We start from the raw sequence: 14,999 nt of genomic DNA, 5'->3' as shown, positions 1-14,999 counted from the left end.
CCGTGGTATCGCACGACGTGGGTACACTCACATACATGCAGGCAATACACTCATACATATAAAATGAAAATAATAAAATATTTTTTTTAAAAAAAGCACCTGAGATGGGGCTGGAGAGATGGCTCAGCGGTTAAGAACACTGGTTGTTCTTGCAGAAGACCCAGGTTCGTATCCCAGCACCCACATGGCAGCTAACAACTGTCTGTAAATCCAGTCCCAGGGGATCCAACAGCCTTTTCTGACCTCCGCAGGCATTGCACGACACAGGTGCACTTACCTACATGCAGGCAATACACACATACACATAAAATAAAATTTAAAAATTAAAAAAAAAAAAAAACACCTGAGAACTGGGCCTCTGGGCATGCCTGTGAGGGATTCTGTTGATGCCATAATTGAGGTGGGAAGACCTGCCCACTGTGGGTGGCACCATTCCTAGACAGGGATCCTGAATATATGAGTGGAAAAAGTGCACCACGCAGCAGCGTGCCTAGGCCCATTGCTCTTTTCTGAGTGTGCACATGATATGACTAGCTGTTTCAGCTTCTTGGTGCCTTGACTGCCCCACTGTGGTGGGCTGGAACCTGGAACTGTAAGTTAAACTCCCTTAAGTTGCCTTTGTCAATTATCTTATACCAACAGGAAAAGAAACCAAGACAGAGTATCAAGAATATTCTTTTCTTTCCATGAAATGCTTATGAGAAATACAGTTGTTTTCAAGTAAAATTTCTTATTTTAACTCAGTAGTCTATACAAGTACTCAGTGTTGAATTTATACTCATACAGTGATATACAGTTAAATCTTTACCTGCAGGTTCTAATTTGGGGAGCTTACCTACTCATTGCAGACACTGGTAACTCCAGCATACACATGGCACACCCAGGATCACATGTGAACATGTGCAAAATGACAGATTTACTCAACACTTGGGATCCTAGCTGAGGCTAACGCTTGGTTCTAGCCCCCACCTTCCTCTCAGCTCACACGTAAACATGCACCACTTCATGAACTGTGTGATACCCTGTGGTTCCCAAGCAGAGTTACATGCTGTCTACTTTTCTTAAACTAGAAAAAAAGTAGGATATAGAGTAAACGTCCTTCAGGCCCAAGTTATATTGCTGTTAGCCAGTAGAACAGTGTGAATTACTCAGCACTATATAGTAAAGTGTCTTTAAACAGAAATGCACATAGCTGGATGTGGTGGTGTAATCCCAGTACTCAGGAGTCTGAGGGAAGAAGATAGCCATGAATTCCAGGACAGATTTGACTACTGAATGACACCCTATCTCAAAAAAAAAAAAAAAAAAAAAAAAAAAAAAAAAAAGAGAGAGAGAGAGAGGAGGAAGAGGGGAATGGAAGGCAGGAACGTAAAACAGGATTAGGATTGATCGTTTGATGAAAATGTGACCAGAGACTTACAGGGACCTAATTTACATTTCTTTTTTCTTTTTTTTTCTTTTTTGTCTTTTTGAGACAGGGTCTTCCTGTAACTACAGCTGGCCTGGAACTTGATATGTAGACCAGGCTGGCCTCGAACCCACAAAGATCCACCTGCCCCTGCCTCCCAAGCACTGGGATTAAAGGTGTGTGCCACCACGCCCAACCTAGGAACCTAATTAAAAAAAAAATTTTTTTTTTACTTACTAATTTTATTTTATGTGTATGAGTATATTTTCTGCATATATGTAAGTGCACCCATGTCATGCAGTGCCCTAGAGGTCAGAAGAGGGTGTTGGATCTCCTGGAACTGGAGTTACAGATAGTTGTTAATCCATCATGTGTGTGCTGGGAATCGAACCCAGGTCCTCTGTAAGAGCAGATAGTGCTCTTAACCTCTGAGCATCTCTCAAGCCCCCAGGAACCTAGTTCTGTACTTTCCCTGGGAGCAGTGGTTCAGTGTTTACAATTTAGTGTTTACAGCAAATTGTAGAAATAAATGAGAACTGATTATGCACACATGTGAACACATAATTATCATTTTGCTGTATTGAACCTTAAAATTTAGTGTCTTAAGGCAGGGAATGGTGGTGCACACCTTTGATCCCAGCACTCGGGAGGCAGAGGCAGGCAGATCTCTGTGAGTTTGAGGCCAGCCTGGTCTCCATAGCGAATCCAGGCCAGCTGGGGCTACAGGGAGACCCTGTCTCAAAAAGACAAAAAAAAAAAAAAAAATTAGTGTCTTAAAATAGCAACTCTATTAGCTCACAATTTTGTGTTTTGATAACCTGGATTGGTCCCATTGTACAGTTCTGCTGGGCGTGGCTGGGCTCAAGTCACATAGTTGTGCTCAACTGCTGGCTGACAATCTTACTTCCACATCTGATGCTTTGACTGGAACTTCAGGCCGAGCTCTTCTTACCATCCAACATTCTAGCCTGGGCTCATTCATGAGCCAGTGGTTACAAGTTTTCCCGGAGCAGCAAGGAGGCAAGGTCTAGTACGAGAGTGCCTTCCAAGCCTCTTCAGAGTCCTATTTGCCAACTGCTACCCACTGGCTAATAATGCAAGTTAGATATCCACCCAGAAAATCCAGATAGGCTCCACCCTTGATTAGCACTGGATTAGCCCATTGAGAGTCAGGGATGGGGAGAATGTGTGTTTTTGTAGTGTAATTCATATGTTAAACACTTGATTGAGTTCTTTTCAAAGTTATGTTATTATTAGTGGGGCCGTGGTGTGCTTGCCATGGTATGCATGTGGAGGTCAGAGAACAACTTTTAGGAGTTGGTTTTCTCCTACCCTGAGTTCCAGGGATGGAATTCATTTTGTCAGGCTTGCATGTCAAGTACTTTTCCCATAAGCCCTCTGGCCCTTGGCTGAGTTCTTTTACATACTTTGTCTTACTGAGAAGAAGTGCTGCTTTCTGTTAACTCAACTATCAGAAAAGGAAGTCGAAGTTCAGAAAGATGAGGCAGCTGCAGAGCCGGGGGTGGACGGAGACTGTGACCAATGACTCCTCCTCTGCTGTTTCACCTTCTGAGGTAAATAGCTGACTTGTCTTCTGGGGTAGGGAAGAGCGGTAAGATGACTTTCATCAGTATGGGAAAGAACCAACTGCCGTTGTTTGTCTTGGAAAAAAAATCTGTGTCCTATGCACAGCCTTCCTGCTGTAGTAAGTTTTAACAAAATGGTGATAATGATGATTTGTGAATATGGGGTGCTTGATTATAAATTTGATTCACACCAAGGGTTTACAACCTGTATATAGGACCTTAGTTGTAACAAAATGTATTCTGAAAGACTTAAGAAGATGATTAAAACATTAAAGATACTGACATTGTCTGAAGAGATCTACTTGTATTTATTTCTAGTAAAAAAATCCACAGTGTTACCATAGCTGAGCCCTGTTATGCTATTGTAATCATAGTTGAACCAAGAAGGGTGATTAACGATAGCAATTTACTGTATCTGAGGAGGAAAGAAAATAGGAGATGTTGTCGTTATCATAAATCATATCATAAATAACCAAAAAGAAGCACTCAGAACGCTTGTATGGTGTCAGCAGGCAGCCCTTTCAGACCCGTTAGCTCAGGATGTAGCCATAGAAACCCCAAAGTCATATTGTTATCTTAGTCTTGCTGCAGTTCTATGATACAAGAGTATTAACATATAGATTAGGCCATTTATAATACTAGGTGTCATTTCAGGTTGACTTGCTTATATCACATTTTAGGTTTTTATTGTGCAGAATGTTAGTGGAATAGTGCTTTTTTATAGGTCAGTGTGTATATCAGTATTTATAACACATCATCTTCATTCTGCTATCAATATATTGTCATCGATTGGCTGCGCTCTATGAATCATCATTGCCTAATTGTCTTTACTAATAATTTTATCTTTTACAGTAAATAGGTTTATTTTTAAAAGTACATACCTAGTTATGCATGTTGAATTGTGTTTTAAGGGTCTAATTTCTGTTAGAGTTTTAAAATATTTCCTGCAGGGATGTAGATGGAATTCATTTTTTTAGCCTCACTTAGACTAAAGGATGAAATACCGACCTGGATTGCCGTTGTTTTGCCTATCTGTGCACCTCCTTTTCCTCCCGGCACCCACTGTCCCTGTTTCTGACCACCTATCCCAGGCTCCCTCTCCTTGCAGCAGCAACTCACCTGAGCCCAACCTCCTTGGTGTTCCAGACCCATTTAATCCTCAACGTTCCATCAAGTTATTTCAGTTATGTTCCATCTTCTCAGTCTTGGCCTTGGGAGGTCAGCTAGCTTCATTTGCTAGTTTCACTGTCTTACAGATACTTTGATACCCATGAATTAAAGATACTACCTTTATCCAAAGACATAAAGTGAGTGCTCAGAATTGCAGGCACTATTCCAGACTTTTCAGTGGCATTCTTAGGAGCAGGGGTAGCTCTGTCCTGCTTCTCATGTCAACCCTCATGTATGGTCAGGTACGTGTAGAGTCGGGCTTAATAATAATGATATTCACCTCAGGGCTCAGATGTCCTTGCTTATATCCTGCAGATGAGAAGTCTTAGGTCTTAGGGAGACTAAATGAACAGTACTAGGTTGAATCCCAGCTGTAATTTCAGTCCAGTTCCATCTCTAGCCATAATTGCCATTTCTGCCCTTTCTTCTGTCCTCAATGTGTTCTTTCCAAGGATCCCTGCCCTACCATGACCCGATGGCCACAGAATGTGGGTGGTTTTGAGGACAGGAGATTGTGTCTGATTTGACTTTATATCTCTAGAATCTAACATAGTGCTAGTATAGTGGCATTTAGATGGTGCGAGATAGGTAACTCTCTAGTCACTTCCAGGAACTTGTTAAAATAATGTACATCTATTATCCAAACAAAAGAGGGTATTTTTGGAAGGAGGGAAACAAAAAACCCCTTCTTTTTTTTTTTTTCTTCGGTCTTTTTGAGACAGGGTCTCCCTGTAGCCCCAGCTGGCCTGGAACTCGCTATGTAGACCAGGCTGGACTTGAACTCATAGAGATTGCCTGCTTCTGCTTCCCAAGAGCTGGAATTAAAGGCATGTGCCACCACGCCCAGCACTTTTAGATAATCTTGTTAATAAAAAAGGAATGTTATCATACTCCTGAATCCCAGCACTTAGAAGATTGAGACAGGGAGACTTCAGGTTTGAAGTCTCTCTATCGGCTACATAGAGAGTTCAGGACCAATCTAGGAAATGTAACAAGACCCTATCTTTTGGGGAGGGGGGAGAGGAAGGAAAGGAAGGAAGGAAGGAAGGAAGGAAGGAAGGAAGGAAGGAAGGGAGGGAGGGAGGGAGGGAGGGAGGGAGGAAAGGAAAGAAGTTAATTTAAACATAAGAAATGTAGCTTTAAATATATTTAATTTGGGGAAAATATATGGGGGTAGCACTTTATTGTCCTTTTAGTTAAAGTTTAAAAATAGAAGTGTATTTTCTGCTCAGTTTGAGAACATGCCACTGAAGTTAAAGTTGCATGCTTCTGTGTAGTTAATGAGAGAAAAAGCTTTCATACCATGTGCAAACAATTTCCTTTTCCTAATGTCTCTGGGCTTTTTAGATTATAGTGTTTCTTTAAAGGCATTTACTGTTCTAGTTAAAATGATATTTTGTTCTAAGTCAATATTTATCATAGCTTAGAATTAACCTCCCTAAAACTCCTGTGGTGTGTTCAGACCTTATTGCCTTGTTTTTGTTTGAGAAGTTTGGTAAAGAACCATGTTTTTCTCATTATTCCCAAGGAAATGCAGAAAGTGTAGGTTATTTGTGTCACCAGTGAAGGAGAATCACAGTGAAGTTTGATTGTCCTGCCCTCACTAACATTTGTGAAGTTTTATACAGATGGACACTAGTATGGATGTATAGTGTTCCTTTTATGTGATTTAAAGGGAATTTATGCTCAACCATTCATAGTATTTCACAGTATTTCTTGTTTTGTTGCTGTTGCACAAGCGTCCCTTCTGTGCTGGTCTGCTTTCGGTCACTAACAAATACTGAGGTGACCAGTGCATAAAGAGTAAAGGGTTATTTTGACTCACGCATTAGAGGGCTCTCATGATTGACTGGCTCTGTTGCCTTCAGTCTGTGGTAGAGCAGCACATACCTAAAGGAGCAAGCCTGCTCACCTCATGACTAGGAAGCGGACGTGAGAAAGTGGAAGAGACTGGAGTCCCACAGTCCCTCTAGAGGGCACGCCTCCATGACTTAGAGACCTCCCAGAGGCCCCTCTTCATGAAGTTTCCACCACCTACCATTAAAGCTAGGGTCTAACCCCTTAACAGTTGGGTTTTTAGGGGACAAGTAAGATGCCACACATGGAAAAATGTTTTGCAGAATAAGAAGTTCCTTTTTATTGTGACAGTGCTATCATGGTGGGACTACATGGTATTCACATCTTAGTGAATCTTGTGAAAAGTAACGTTAGTCGTTGTGGACCTTTGCCAGTGAGTCAGAGGGTTTTGAGAAGGATTCCCACGCTGGCTTAATTATGATTCTTAGTATGTCTTCTTTGGTGGGAGGACAGGTGGGTGTCTTTTCTCTCTTAGATATATAGGGGTTTGTGTCACACTTGTGGTATTCCTAAATAAACAACATTCCTAGCAATCAATTATAACAAATCGTAGTTCTTAATAACTTCTCACAGAGAGAAAAAACAAAAGTCTTATCATTGCTAACTTTGGCCAAATTTTAACACAAGCAGAAAAGAAAACCCTGCCTTTTGTGATTCTTTACTGAGTATTAAATACTTAGGCAGACCTGGCTTCCTTTGTTGAAATGTCTCTTAAGAAATCTGCTCAGCAACTCTCCACAGCCTTCAGGGCAGGACAGAATGTTGGCACCAATGTTGAACCCATTTCAGGTGCAGATGCACACACTCTTGGTGCCGTTGCTGTGATTGGTTGTTCGTGGATTATAAGGAGGGCTTTTTGTTTGTTTTTGTTTGTTGTTACTTTTCCAAAAGGTACTGCAAGGCTAATAATGTTAGCTGTATACAGTTGGGCAGTGTCCCTTTTTTTGCTGTTCTGTTTTGGTTTGGTTTTTGAGACAAGGTCTCCCTGTAGCCCCAGATGACCTGGAGCTAACTATGTAGACCATACTGACCTCGATCTCACAGAGATCTACCTGCCTCTGCCTCCTGAGTTCTAGGATTAAAGGCGTACACCATCACACTTGGCCTGACAGTGTCTTTTTTTTTTTTTAAGTTAGAATACTTTTCTGTAGTGATAAATTTATACTGTGCTCTCAGAGGAAATGATACTAATGCCCACATCTGCTAGAGCATGAAATAAAACACTAAGAAATTGAAGAGCTTGCTTAAAATCTCACTGCTAATAGGTTTTTTTTTTTCAAACTAATGTTTTCTCCAACACTTATTTATCCCATATGTACGGGTGTGTTCTTTCCTCCTCTTTCAAAATATTGTGATAGTAGAAATGATATCAGCTATCTTGTGATATTTAACTTCTATTGAGGTTTTTTTTTTTTTTTGCAGGTGATCCAAGGAAATATTAAAACACTCACAGAGTATAACTAAAACAGAACAATGCCTCCTAGCTTTTAGAGCCTTACTTTGAATCAAGCTTTAAGTTTTTAAAAGTTGTTCCATTTAAACATGAGCAACTGTCATTAATTTTTATACTTTCATGAAGTATCTGAGCTTTAAGTTGAAAATGAACCAATATATTTTCTAAAGTTTTTGTATGAAACTATTCCATTTTTTTTTTTTTTAACTAAGCCTGGCATATGTCCTTCAGTTCAGATACTTACCTGGCAGCCATCTTGCCAGTTCCAGTCTGATAGAATTGCAAAGTTTCAAGTACAAGAAAGCACAAATTTTCAGAAGGAAGCATAAAATGGCTCAGTGGGTTAAAGCTACCCTGATGACCTGAGTTTAAGCCTCAGGATCCACATGGTAGGAGAGAACCTACTTGTACAAGTTGTTCTCTGACATCCACATGTGCACTATGGCACATGTTCTCTCTCTCTTTCTCTCTCTCTCTCTCTAAAAACTAACTAACTAACTAACTAACTAAATAAATAAATAAATAAATAACAAGGGCATAAGGGCTGGAGAGATGGCTCAGCAGTTAAGAGCACTGACTACTCTTGTAGAGGACCTGGGTTTGATTCCTAGCACCCATACGGCAGCTAACAACTGCCCATAACTCTAGTTCCAGGGGATTCTATGCCTTCTGACCTCCACAGGCATTGCATGACATGGGTGCACTTATGCACATGTAGGCAATACACATAGACATAAAGTAAAATATCAAATAAAAATCTAATACAAATATTTTTGGAAAAAGAAAACACAAATTTTCAAGTTTTTCTGATTATAAGCATGGCCTTATATCTAGAAAACCTGAAGCTATTTTACTGGTAGCCCAGGGTGTCCCCTTCCGAGGAACTTAAGTTAGAGCTGTTTCCCTTTGGTCTCCCAAGGTCTTCCTTGGGTGCAGTCTAGGGGACTAGAGTGAGAGTTAATGTAGGTCCAAACTAGCCTCCAGAGTTAGAAGAGACTGTGCTTTCACATATTCTACAGGCCTGTTCTCCTGCCAGACCAGACTTTTCTCTTTCTGCCTTGGCATCTTTGGGATTTATAACCTTTTGCACACTAAAAGGAGGTTCTGGGCTGGAGAGATGATTCGGCAATTAAGAGCACTGGCTGCTCTTACAGATGATCCAGGTTTGGTTCCCAGCACCCACATGGCAGCCAACAACCATCTGTAACTTCAGTTCTAGGGGATCCAACGCCCTCTTCTGACCTCTGAGGACATTGCATGACACAGGTACACTTACATACATGCAGACAAAACACTCATACACATAAAATAAAAATAATAAATATAAAAAATAAAATGAAATATAAAGTCTCTTAAAATTTATAAAATAAAGGGAGATTCTTTGAAACATGGAAATAGAAGGCTAGATAGATAGCTTAGTAGTTAGAGTGCTTGCCTAGAATGCATGAGACCATGGTTTGATTCCCAGCACTGGAAGGAAGGAGAAAAGAGAAATGTAATACTGGTAGGTACTCTTCTTTGTTTTGGTTTTGAGACATGTTTTCATGGATACCATGCTGGCCTCCAACTTGCTATGCAGCTAAGGATGACTTTGAACTTCTGATCTTCCTGCCTCTACCTCCTGATCTTCTGATCTTCCTTCCTCTACCTCCCAAGTGCTGGGATTACAGGCATGTGCCACCCTGCCCAGGCTTATTCATTGCCAGGGAGCCTACTCAGGTCTTCGTGCATGCCAGGCAAGCCCTCTGCCAACCGAGCTCCATCCCCACAGCCCTAGTGAGTGCCCTAAAACTTTCACTTGGAGAGTACCCAAGTCATCTCCTTTATGATTCTTCACCTGCCATGGCTACAGGAGAGATGTTGGTGACGTGAAGTCAATAGTAGGAACAATCATGTTGAGGTCATGCTGTCTATGGCACAGAGAGCTTTCGGATCATTGCCTCACTTGTTCCCTCTGGATGCTTTTGTAGTCTGGCTTCTGCCGTTAGCCTTCATTTTCATTGACCTTTTAAACATTGGCTTTCTTCACTAGGATTTCTTTTTAAAAATACTTTAAAGTCTCACTAATATACTTGTGTGTGTGCATGTGCATACCATGGCATGCATGTAGAGGTCAGAGAACACCTTGCATAGTTCAGTTCTATCCTCTATGTATTTTATCAGCTCTTCTTCCTTTTATCTTTATGTACTGATATTCCTCAAAACTCCTCAAAAATTCCACCCGTATTTCACCTCATCCATACATCTGTTGTTACGATTTCAATGATCTCAACAAAGAGCCTTCTCTCTCATCCCCCATCTTGTTTTTGGAGTTTTGGTGTGCCTTAGAGACATCACTGGTCATCAAAACTCTGTATCTGGGGGTCAAGCTACTAATGATCATCCATCGTCCTCCATTTCCTTTTTCTGTTAACGATGACATTTATCACTCTGGGCCATAAAGCCTTGGACTTGTGTTTGAATCCTTCAATTCATACCTGAGCATTTTTCAGAGCTTTCATAGTTTGTCTGAAGACTATCATTTACATCTTCTGCTTCCTACCTGTTACTACTATCTACTTGTTCTCTTCTTCCCTCTTACCTACATCTTGTTGGTCACACCTAACTTGTCCCCTCACTCTGGTTTTGTTTACCACCCATTCTGTCTATCATTTGTTTCTGCCACGATAATATCACTCACACATGCCCCAGTCTTTTTCTCCATTATGTGAAGCCCTCCGTATATCCAAACTACCAGTAGAAGTCAGAAGCCTTGTGATATGGATGCAACTGTACTAAACTTTCTCCCGTGTGCCACCTTATTCCCTGCTTTCAAGAAAAATTATTACCCGATTCTTACACACTTACTGTGCCCCACTTCCTCCTCTCTGTCATCTAACTGTTCGTCCTGGACTTTTCCACTTCTAGCTCCAGGTAGTCCAAGCACTGCATAATTCTTGAAGTCTTCCCCATACATTTTACACTATGGTAATCTGCTTCTTCCTGAACTCCTGTAACACTTTATTTTGTCTTTTTTTTTTTTTTTTTTTTTTAATCAGAGCTGAGGACTGAACCCAGGGCCTTGTGCTTGCTAGGCAAGCGCTCTACCTCTGAGCTGAATCCCCAACCCCTCCTGTAGTACTTTATGGCCCTAATTATTTTTGGTGTGCTACACACATGCATTATTTTAGGTGATGAATTGTCCCTATAGTGCATTTAGTCCTTATCATTGTATAGGATATGCTCAGTTAATATCTGTACAAAGCAATAATATATTCTTACAAGAACTCAGGTAGGCAGGTCAAAGAATGTTATCCCCTTTTGAAAGGTCAGGGAACAGACTCAAGGAAGTTGAGAGATTGCCTAAGACTTGTTGCTCTGTTGGACCAGAACTCTAACTAAAACACACTGTTTCAACAGTCTTAGCCAAACCTATTGTATTATACCATGCTATCTCTTCAAGTAGATATGCATAGGATGTGAGTTCTATCCCAGATAATTAAAATTTATTGCAGGGTCTAGAGAGATGGCTCAGCAGTTAAGAGGACTTGCTGCTCTTGCAAAGGACTGGGGTTTGGTTTCCAGGACCCACATGGCAGCTTATCACCACCTATAATGCCAGTTCCAGGGGAATCTGACGCCCTCTTCTGGCTTTCATGGATATTGTATGCACATGGTGCACTTACCACATGCAGGCAAACCACTCATACACATAAAATAAAGATAAATGGATCTTTGAAGTTTGCTACAGAAGTCCTTTAAAAAGACTGGGAGATGTCTCAATCAGTAAAGTCCTTGTCATATAGGCATGAGAACCTGAGTGTGGTACACCAGAACCCACGTATAGCTGATTGGTGATCTCCAGGTTCAAGGAGACCCTAGCTCAAAAAATAAGGTGGAGAGTGATTGAGGAAGATATCTGACATCAACCTCTGGCTTTCACACACATGTGCACACTTATTCACATGCACCTACGTACACACATGAACATACACAAAAAGTCTTTTACAAGAATGTCTTTTAGGGCTGGTGAGATGGCTTAGCAATTAAGAACACTGGCTACTTTGCAGAAGACCTGGGTATTGTTTCCAACACCCACATGGTGACTCACAGCCATCTGTAACTCCAGTTCCAGGGGATCCAATGCTATCTTCTGGCCTCTCTGGGCACCAGGCATGTACATGGTGCACATATATGGATGGACACAAAACACTCATACACATAAAGTTAAAAAAAAAAGTATGTTTTTCTGTCATTTCTGAGAGTAGCAGCCATAAGAACTCATCTCTCTTAATTAATCAATTAACTTTATTTACTTTTTTGAGACAAGGTCTCATGAAGCAGTGCTGACTGGCCTGGAACTCACTATGTAGAACAGGTTGGCCTCAGTTTCATAGAGATCTTATTTTTAGAGGCATGGAGGGGGTGTTGAAGGACAGTATGAGTGGGATGTGGAAACAGTACTCACTCAGATTAGGAAAAGAATTAAAGAAGCAGTTATTTCTAGTTTATATTTTATTTATTTTTATTTTTTATGTGTATGAATACATTGCTGGGTATGTAAGTGCACCAGTGTCATGGCAATGCCGGCAGAGGACAGCAGAGGGCGTCGGAGTCTCCTGGAACTAGAGTTACAGATGGTTGTTAGCTGACATGCTGATGCTGGGAACCAAACCTGGGTCCTCTGCAAGAGCAGCCAGTGCTCTGAACTGCTGCCATCTCTCAAGCCCCAGTTGCCACCTTTAAAACAATGCTGACTTCCCCCCCCCCAGGTTGGGAGGATCCTCTTTACTCTAGAAACCCTTAATTTCTTTCTTTCCAAGAAATGGTTCTGGAAGCATTGTTTTTGTTTGTTACTTTTTGTCACATTCTAATAATTTTCCCCCTTCCTTTACCAGAGGAAGAAGAAGAGCAGGTACCCACTGATGGGGGCACCTCCGCAGAAGCCATGCAAGTTCCCTTGGAAGAAGACGATGAACTGGAAGAGGAGGAAATCATTAATGATGAGAATTTCCTGGGTAAGAGACCAATGGACAGTCCTGAGACTGAAGAGATGCCGGCCATGAAGCGACCCAGACTCTTGAGCACTAAAGGGGACTCCTTGGATGTTGTACTGTTGGAAGCCCGAGAGCCTCTCAGCTCAATAAATGCACAGAAGATCCCGCCAATGCTGTCTCCCGTGCATGTCCAGGACAGTGCGGACCTAGCCCCTCCATCACCAGAGCCCCCAATGCTGGCTCCATTTGCAAAGGCACAGTTACCAACGGCAAAGCCATTAGAAGCAAAGTCCTTCACACCCAAAACAAAGACTAAAACTAGCTCTCCGGGACAGAAAACTAAATCACCTAAAACTATCCCATCGCCAGCAATGGTGGGAAGTCCTATTCGGTCACCAAAAACCATCTCCAAAGAAAAGAAGTCACCTGGACGCTCTAAGAGCCCCAAAAGCCCCAAGAGCCCCAAGATTATGTCTCATACCCCCCAGCCCCCTGCCAGACCAGAAACACCAAACAGGACTCCTTCAGCTACGGTGATTGAAAAATCTGGTAAAGAGACCATCCAGGTAAAACCAATACAGACTCCCCCCGATGCCGGGAGACTGAACAACGAGTCACAGCCGAAAAAGCCTGTCGTCACTGACAAAACCATCGACGACTCCATCGACGCTGTGATCGCTCGAGCCTGTGCTGAGCGGGAGCCAGATCCCTTCGAGTTTTCCTCTGGATCGGAATCCGAAGGAGACATTTTCACCAGCCCTAAGAGAATTTCAGGTTCGGAGTGCACCACTCCGAAAGCGTCCACCTCCTCGAGTACCTTCACCAAGTCAGGACCCACTCCTCTCCCTGTCTCAGGCGGGACTTCAAGTTCGGATAACTCATGGACGATGGACGCCTCCATTGATGAGGTGGTACGGAAGGCAAAACTGGGGACCCCTCCCGGTGCGCCTCCCAGCTTCCCTTACGTCTCTTCTCCCTCAGTTTCTCCTCCCACTCCGGAACCTCTCCACAAAGTGTATGAGGAGAAAACCAAGCTGCCTTCCTCAGTAGAGGTAAAGAAGAAGTTGAAAAAAGAGCTGAAGACTAAGTTGAAAAAGAAAGAAAAGCAGAGAGATAAGGAGAGGGACAGAGACAAAAGCAAAGAGAAGAGCAAAGAGAAAGATAAAGTGAGAGAGAGAGAAAAGGAGAGGGAGGCCGGCAGGGAGGCCAAGTACCCGTGGAAGGAGTTTCTGAAAGACGAGGACTCCGATCCCTACAGGTTTAAAATCAAGGAATTTGAAGACACAGATCCAAAAGTGCGATTGAAAGACGGCATTGTGAGGAAGGAGAAGGAGAAGCATAAAGACAAGAAGAAAGAGCGAGAGAGAAGCAAGCGAGACAAGGAGAGGAGAGAAAAGGAAAGGGCCAGAGACAAGGGCAGAGAAGACAGGCCCAAGGCCCCGGCCACACCGCTGCTCTTACCCCCGAAGGAAATGGCGCTGCCGCTGTTCAGCGCTCCTGCCGCAGTGAGAGTTCCAGGCCTGCTGCCCGCCTTGTCACCAATGCTGCCAGAAAAACTGCTGGAGGAAAAAGAGAAACCCAAGGAGAAGGAGAGAAAGAAAGAGAAAAAGGAGAAGAAGAAAAAGAAAGAGCGGGAGAAGGAGAAGGAAAAGAAGGAGAGGGAGAGAGAGAAAAGGGAGAGAGAGAAGAGAGAGAGAGAGAAGGAGAGGCACAAGCATGAAAAGGTAAGCGGCTTATCATTTCTGACACTACGTGAACAAGGGCCTAGTAAAAACAGACAGGTAAACAGAGCCTGAAATGGGGCCTGTGTTTCAGATGTCAGTCGCCCATCCCAAGTGGCACTGTTTATAATGTGGTGACAAAGTTTAGCTTTAGTTCTGAAACCAATGAAGTTGTAATTGAGCCCCATATGTGCTAGATGGTGTTAAAAATTCCTAATTTAAGAGGAATCTAACCACAGACTGTAAACTCAGTAGTCCCTAAACTGATCTCTAGCAGTTTTAAAATAAACCTGTAATCCTATAGTGAACATTTTTGTTTGATAACAAATCCATTACACAATATCTTGTACTGACAGTTAGATACCCAAGGAAGCATCTATTTTCTAAGAGTATATAAGGCATGTTCCTTCTTCAAGAGGCTGGTAAGGCTAGCAGAAGGGCTGTGGCTGCTGTTGCCTTTTGAGCCACTCTGGCATTTACTAAGGGTTGTGGCTGAATATGGTACCATTAGTAGTGTCTCCTCTTCCCTTCTGTTTCCTGTTTTAAGATTAGAACTCCCTTCTTCAGATCACAGTCTGAGCATTGCTGATGTGGCAATGCAAGTGATGGGCAGAAAGGAGCTCTACACAGCAGAAAGAGATGTTCTGTTGTGTCAGGAACGCAGACTTGCCCCAAGTTCTTCTAGACAGCAGTTCCATTCCTCCAGGGATACTGATTAGGTTCTGCAGTTTTGTAGGGGCTAGGGGACCTGTCTCCTGGGGACATGGGATGTTTCCTCTGCTCTTAAGACTTTGTTCTTCCTCATTGGTCTTGAGATTATTTTATTTA

The 14,999-nt window shown here is 42.3% G+C and overlaps 1 protein-coding gene across 1 annotated transcript in view; it reads left to right on the top strand.

Moving 5' to 3' along the window:
• The window catches only part of Taf3 (TATA-box binding protein associated factor 3), a 190,517-nt gene that overhangs the window by 134,774 nt on the left and 40,744 nt on the right, over positions 1–14,999 (top strand). The window contains exon 3 of the mRNA XM_008825121.3: positions 12,352–14,174. Coding sequence (XP_008823343.1) covers positions 12,352–14,174 — 1,823 coding nt within the window. The remainder of the gene's footprint in view (positions 1–12,351; positions 14,175–14,999) is intronic.

This window comes from Nannospalax galili, unplaced genomic scaffold, assembly GCF_000622305.1.
Source record: "Nannospalax galili isolate Female #2095 unplaced genomic scaffold, S.galili_v1.0 scaffold209, whole genome shotgun sequence".
Taxonomy (NCBI): Eukaryota; Metazoa; Chordata; class Mammalia; order Rodentia; family Spalacidae; genus Nannospalax; species Nannospalax galili.
The sequence above is the reverse complement of the archived record's forward strand: the minus strand, read 5'-3'. Positions and strand labels throughout refer to the sequence as shown.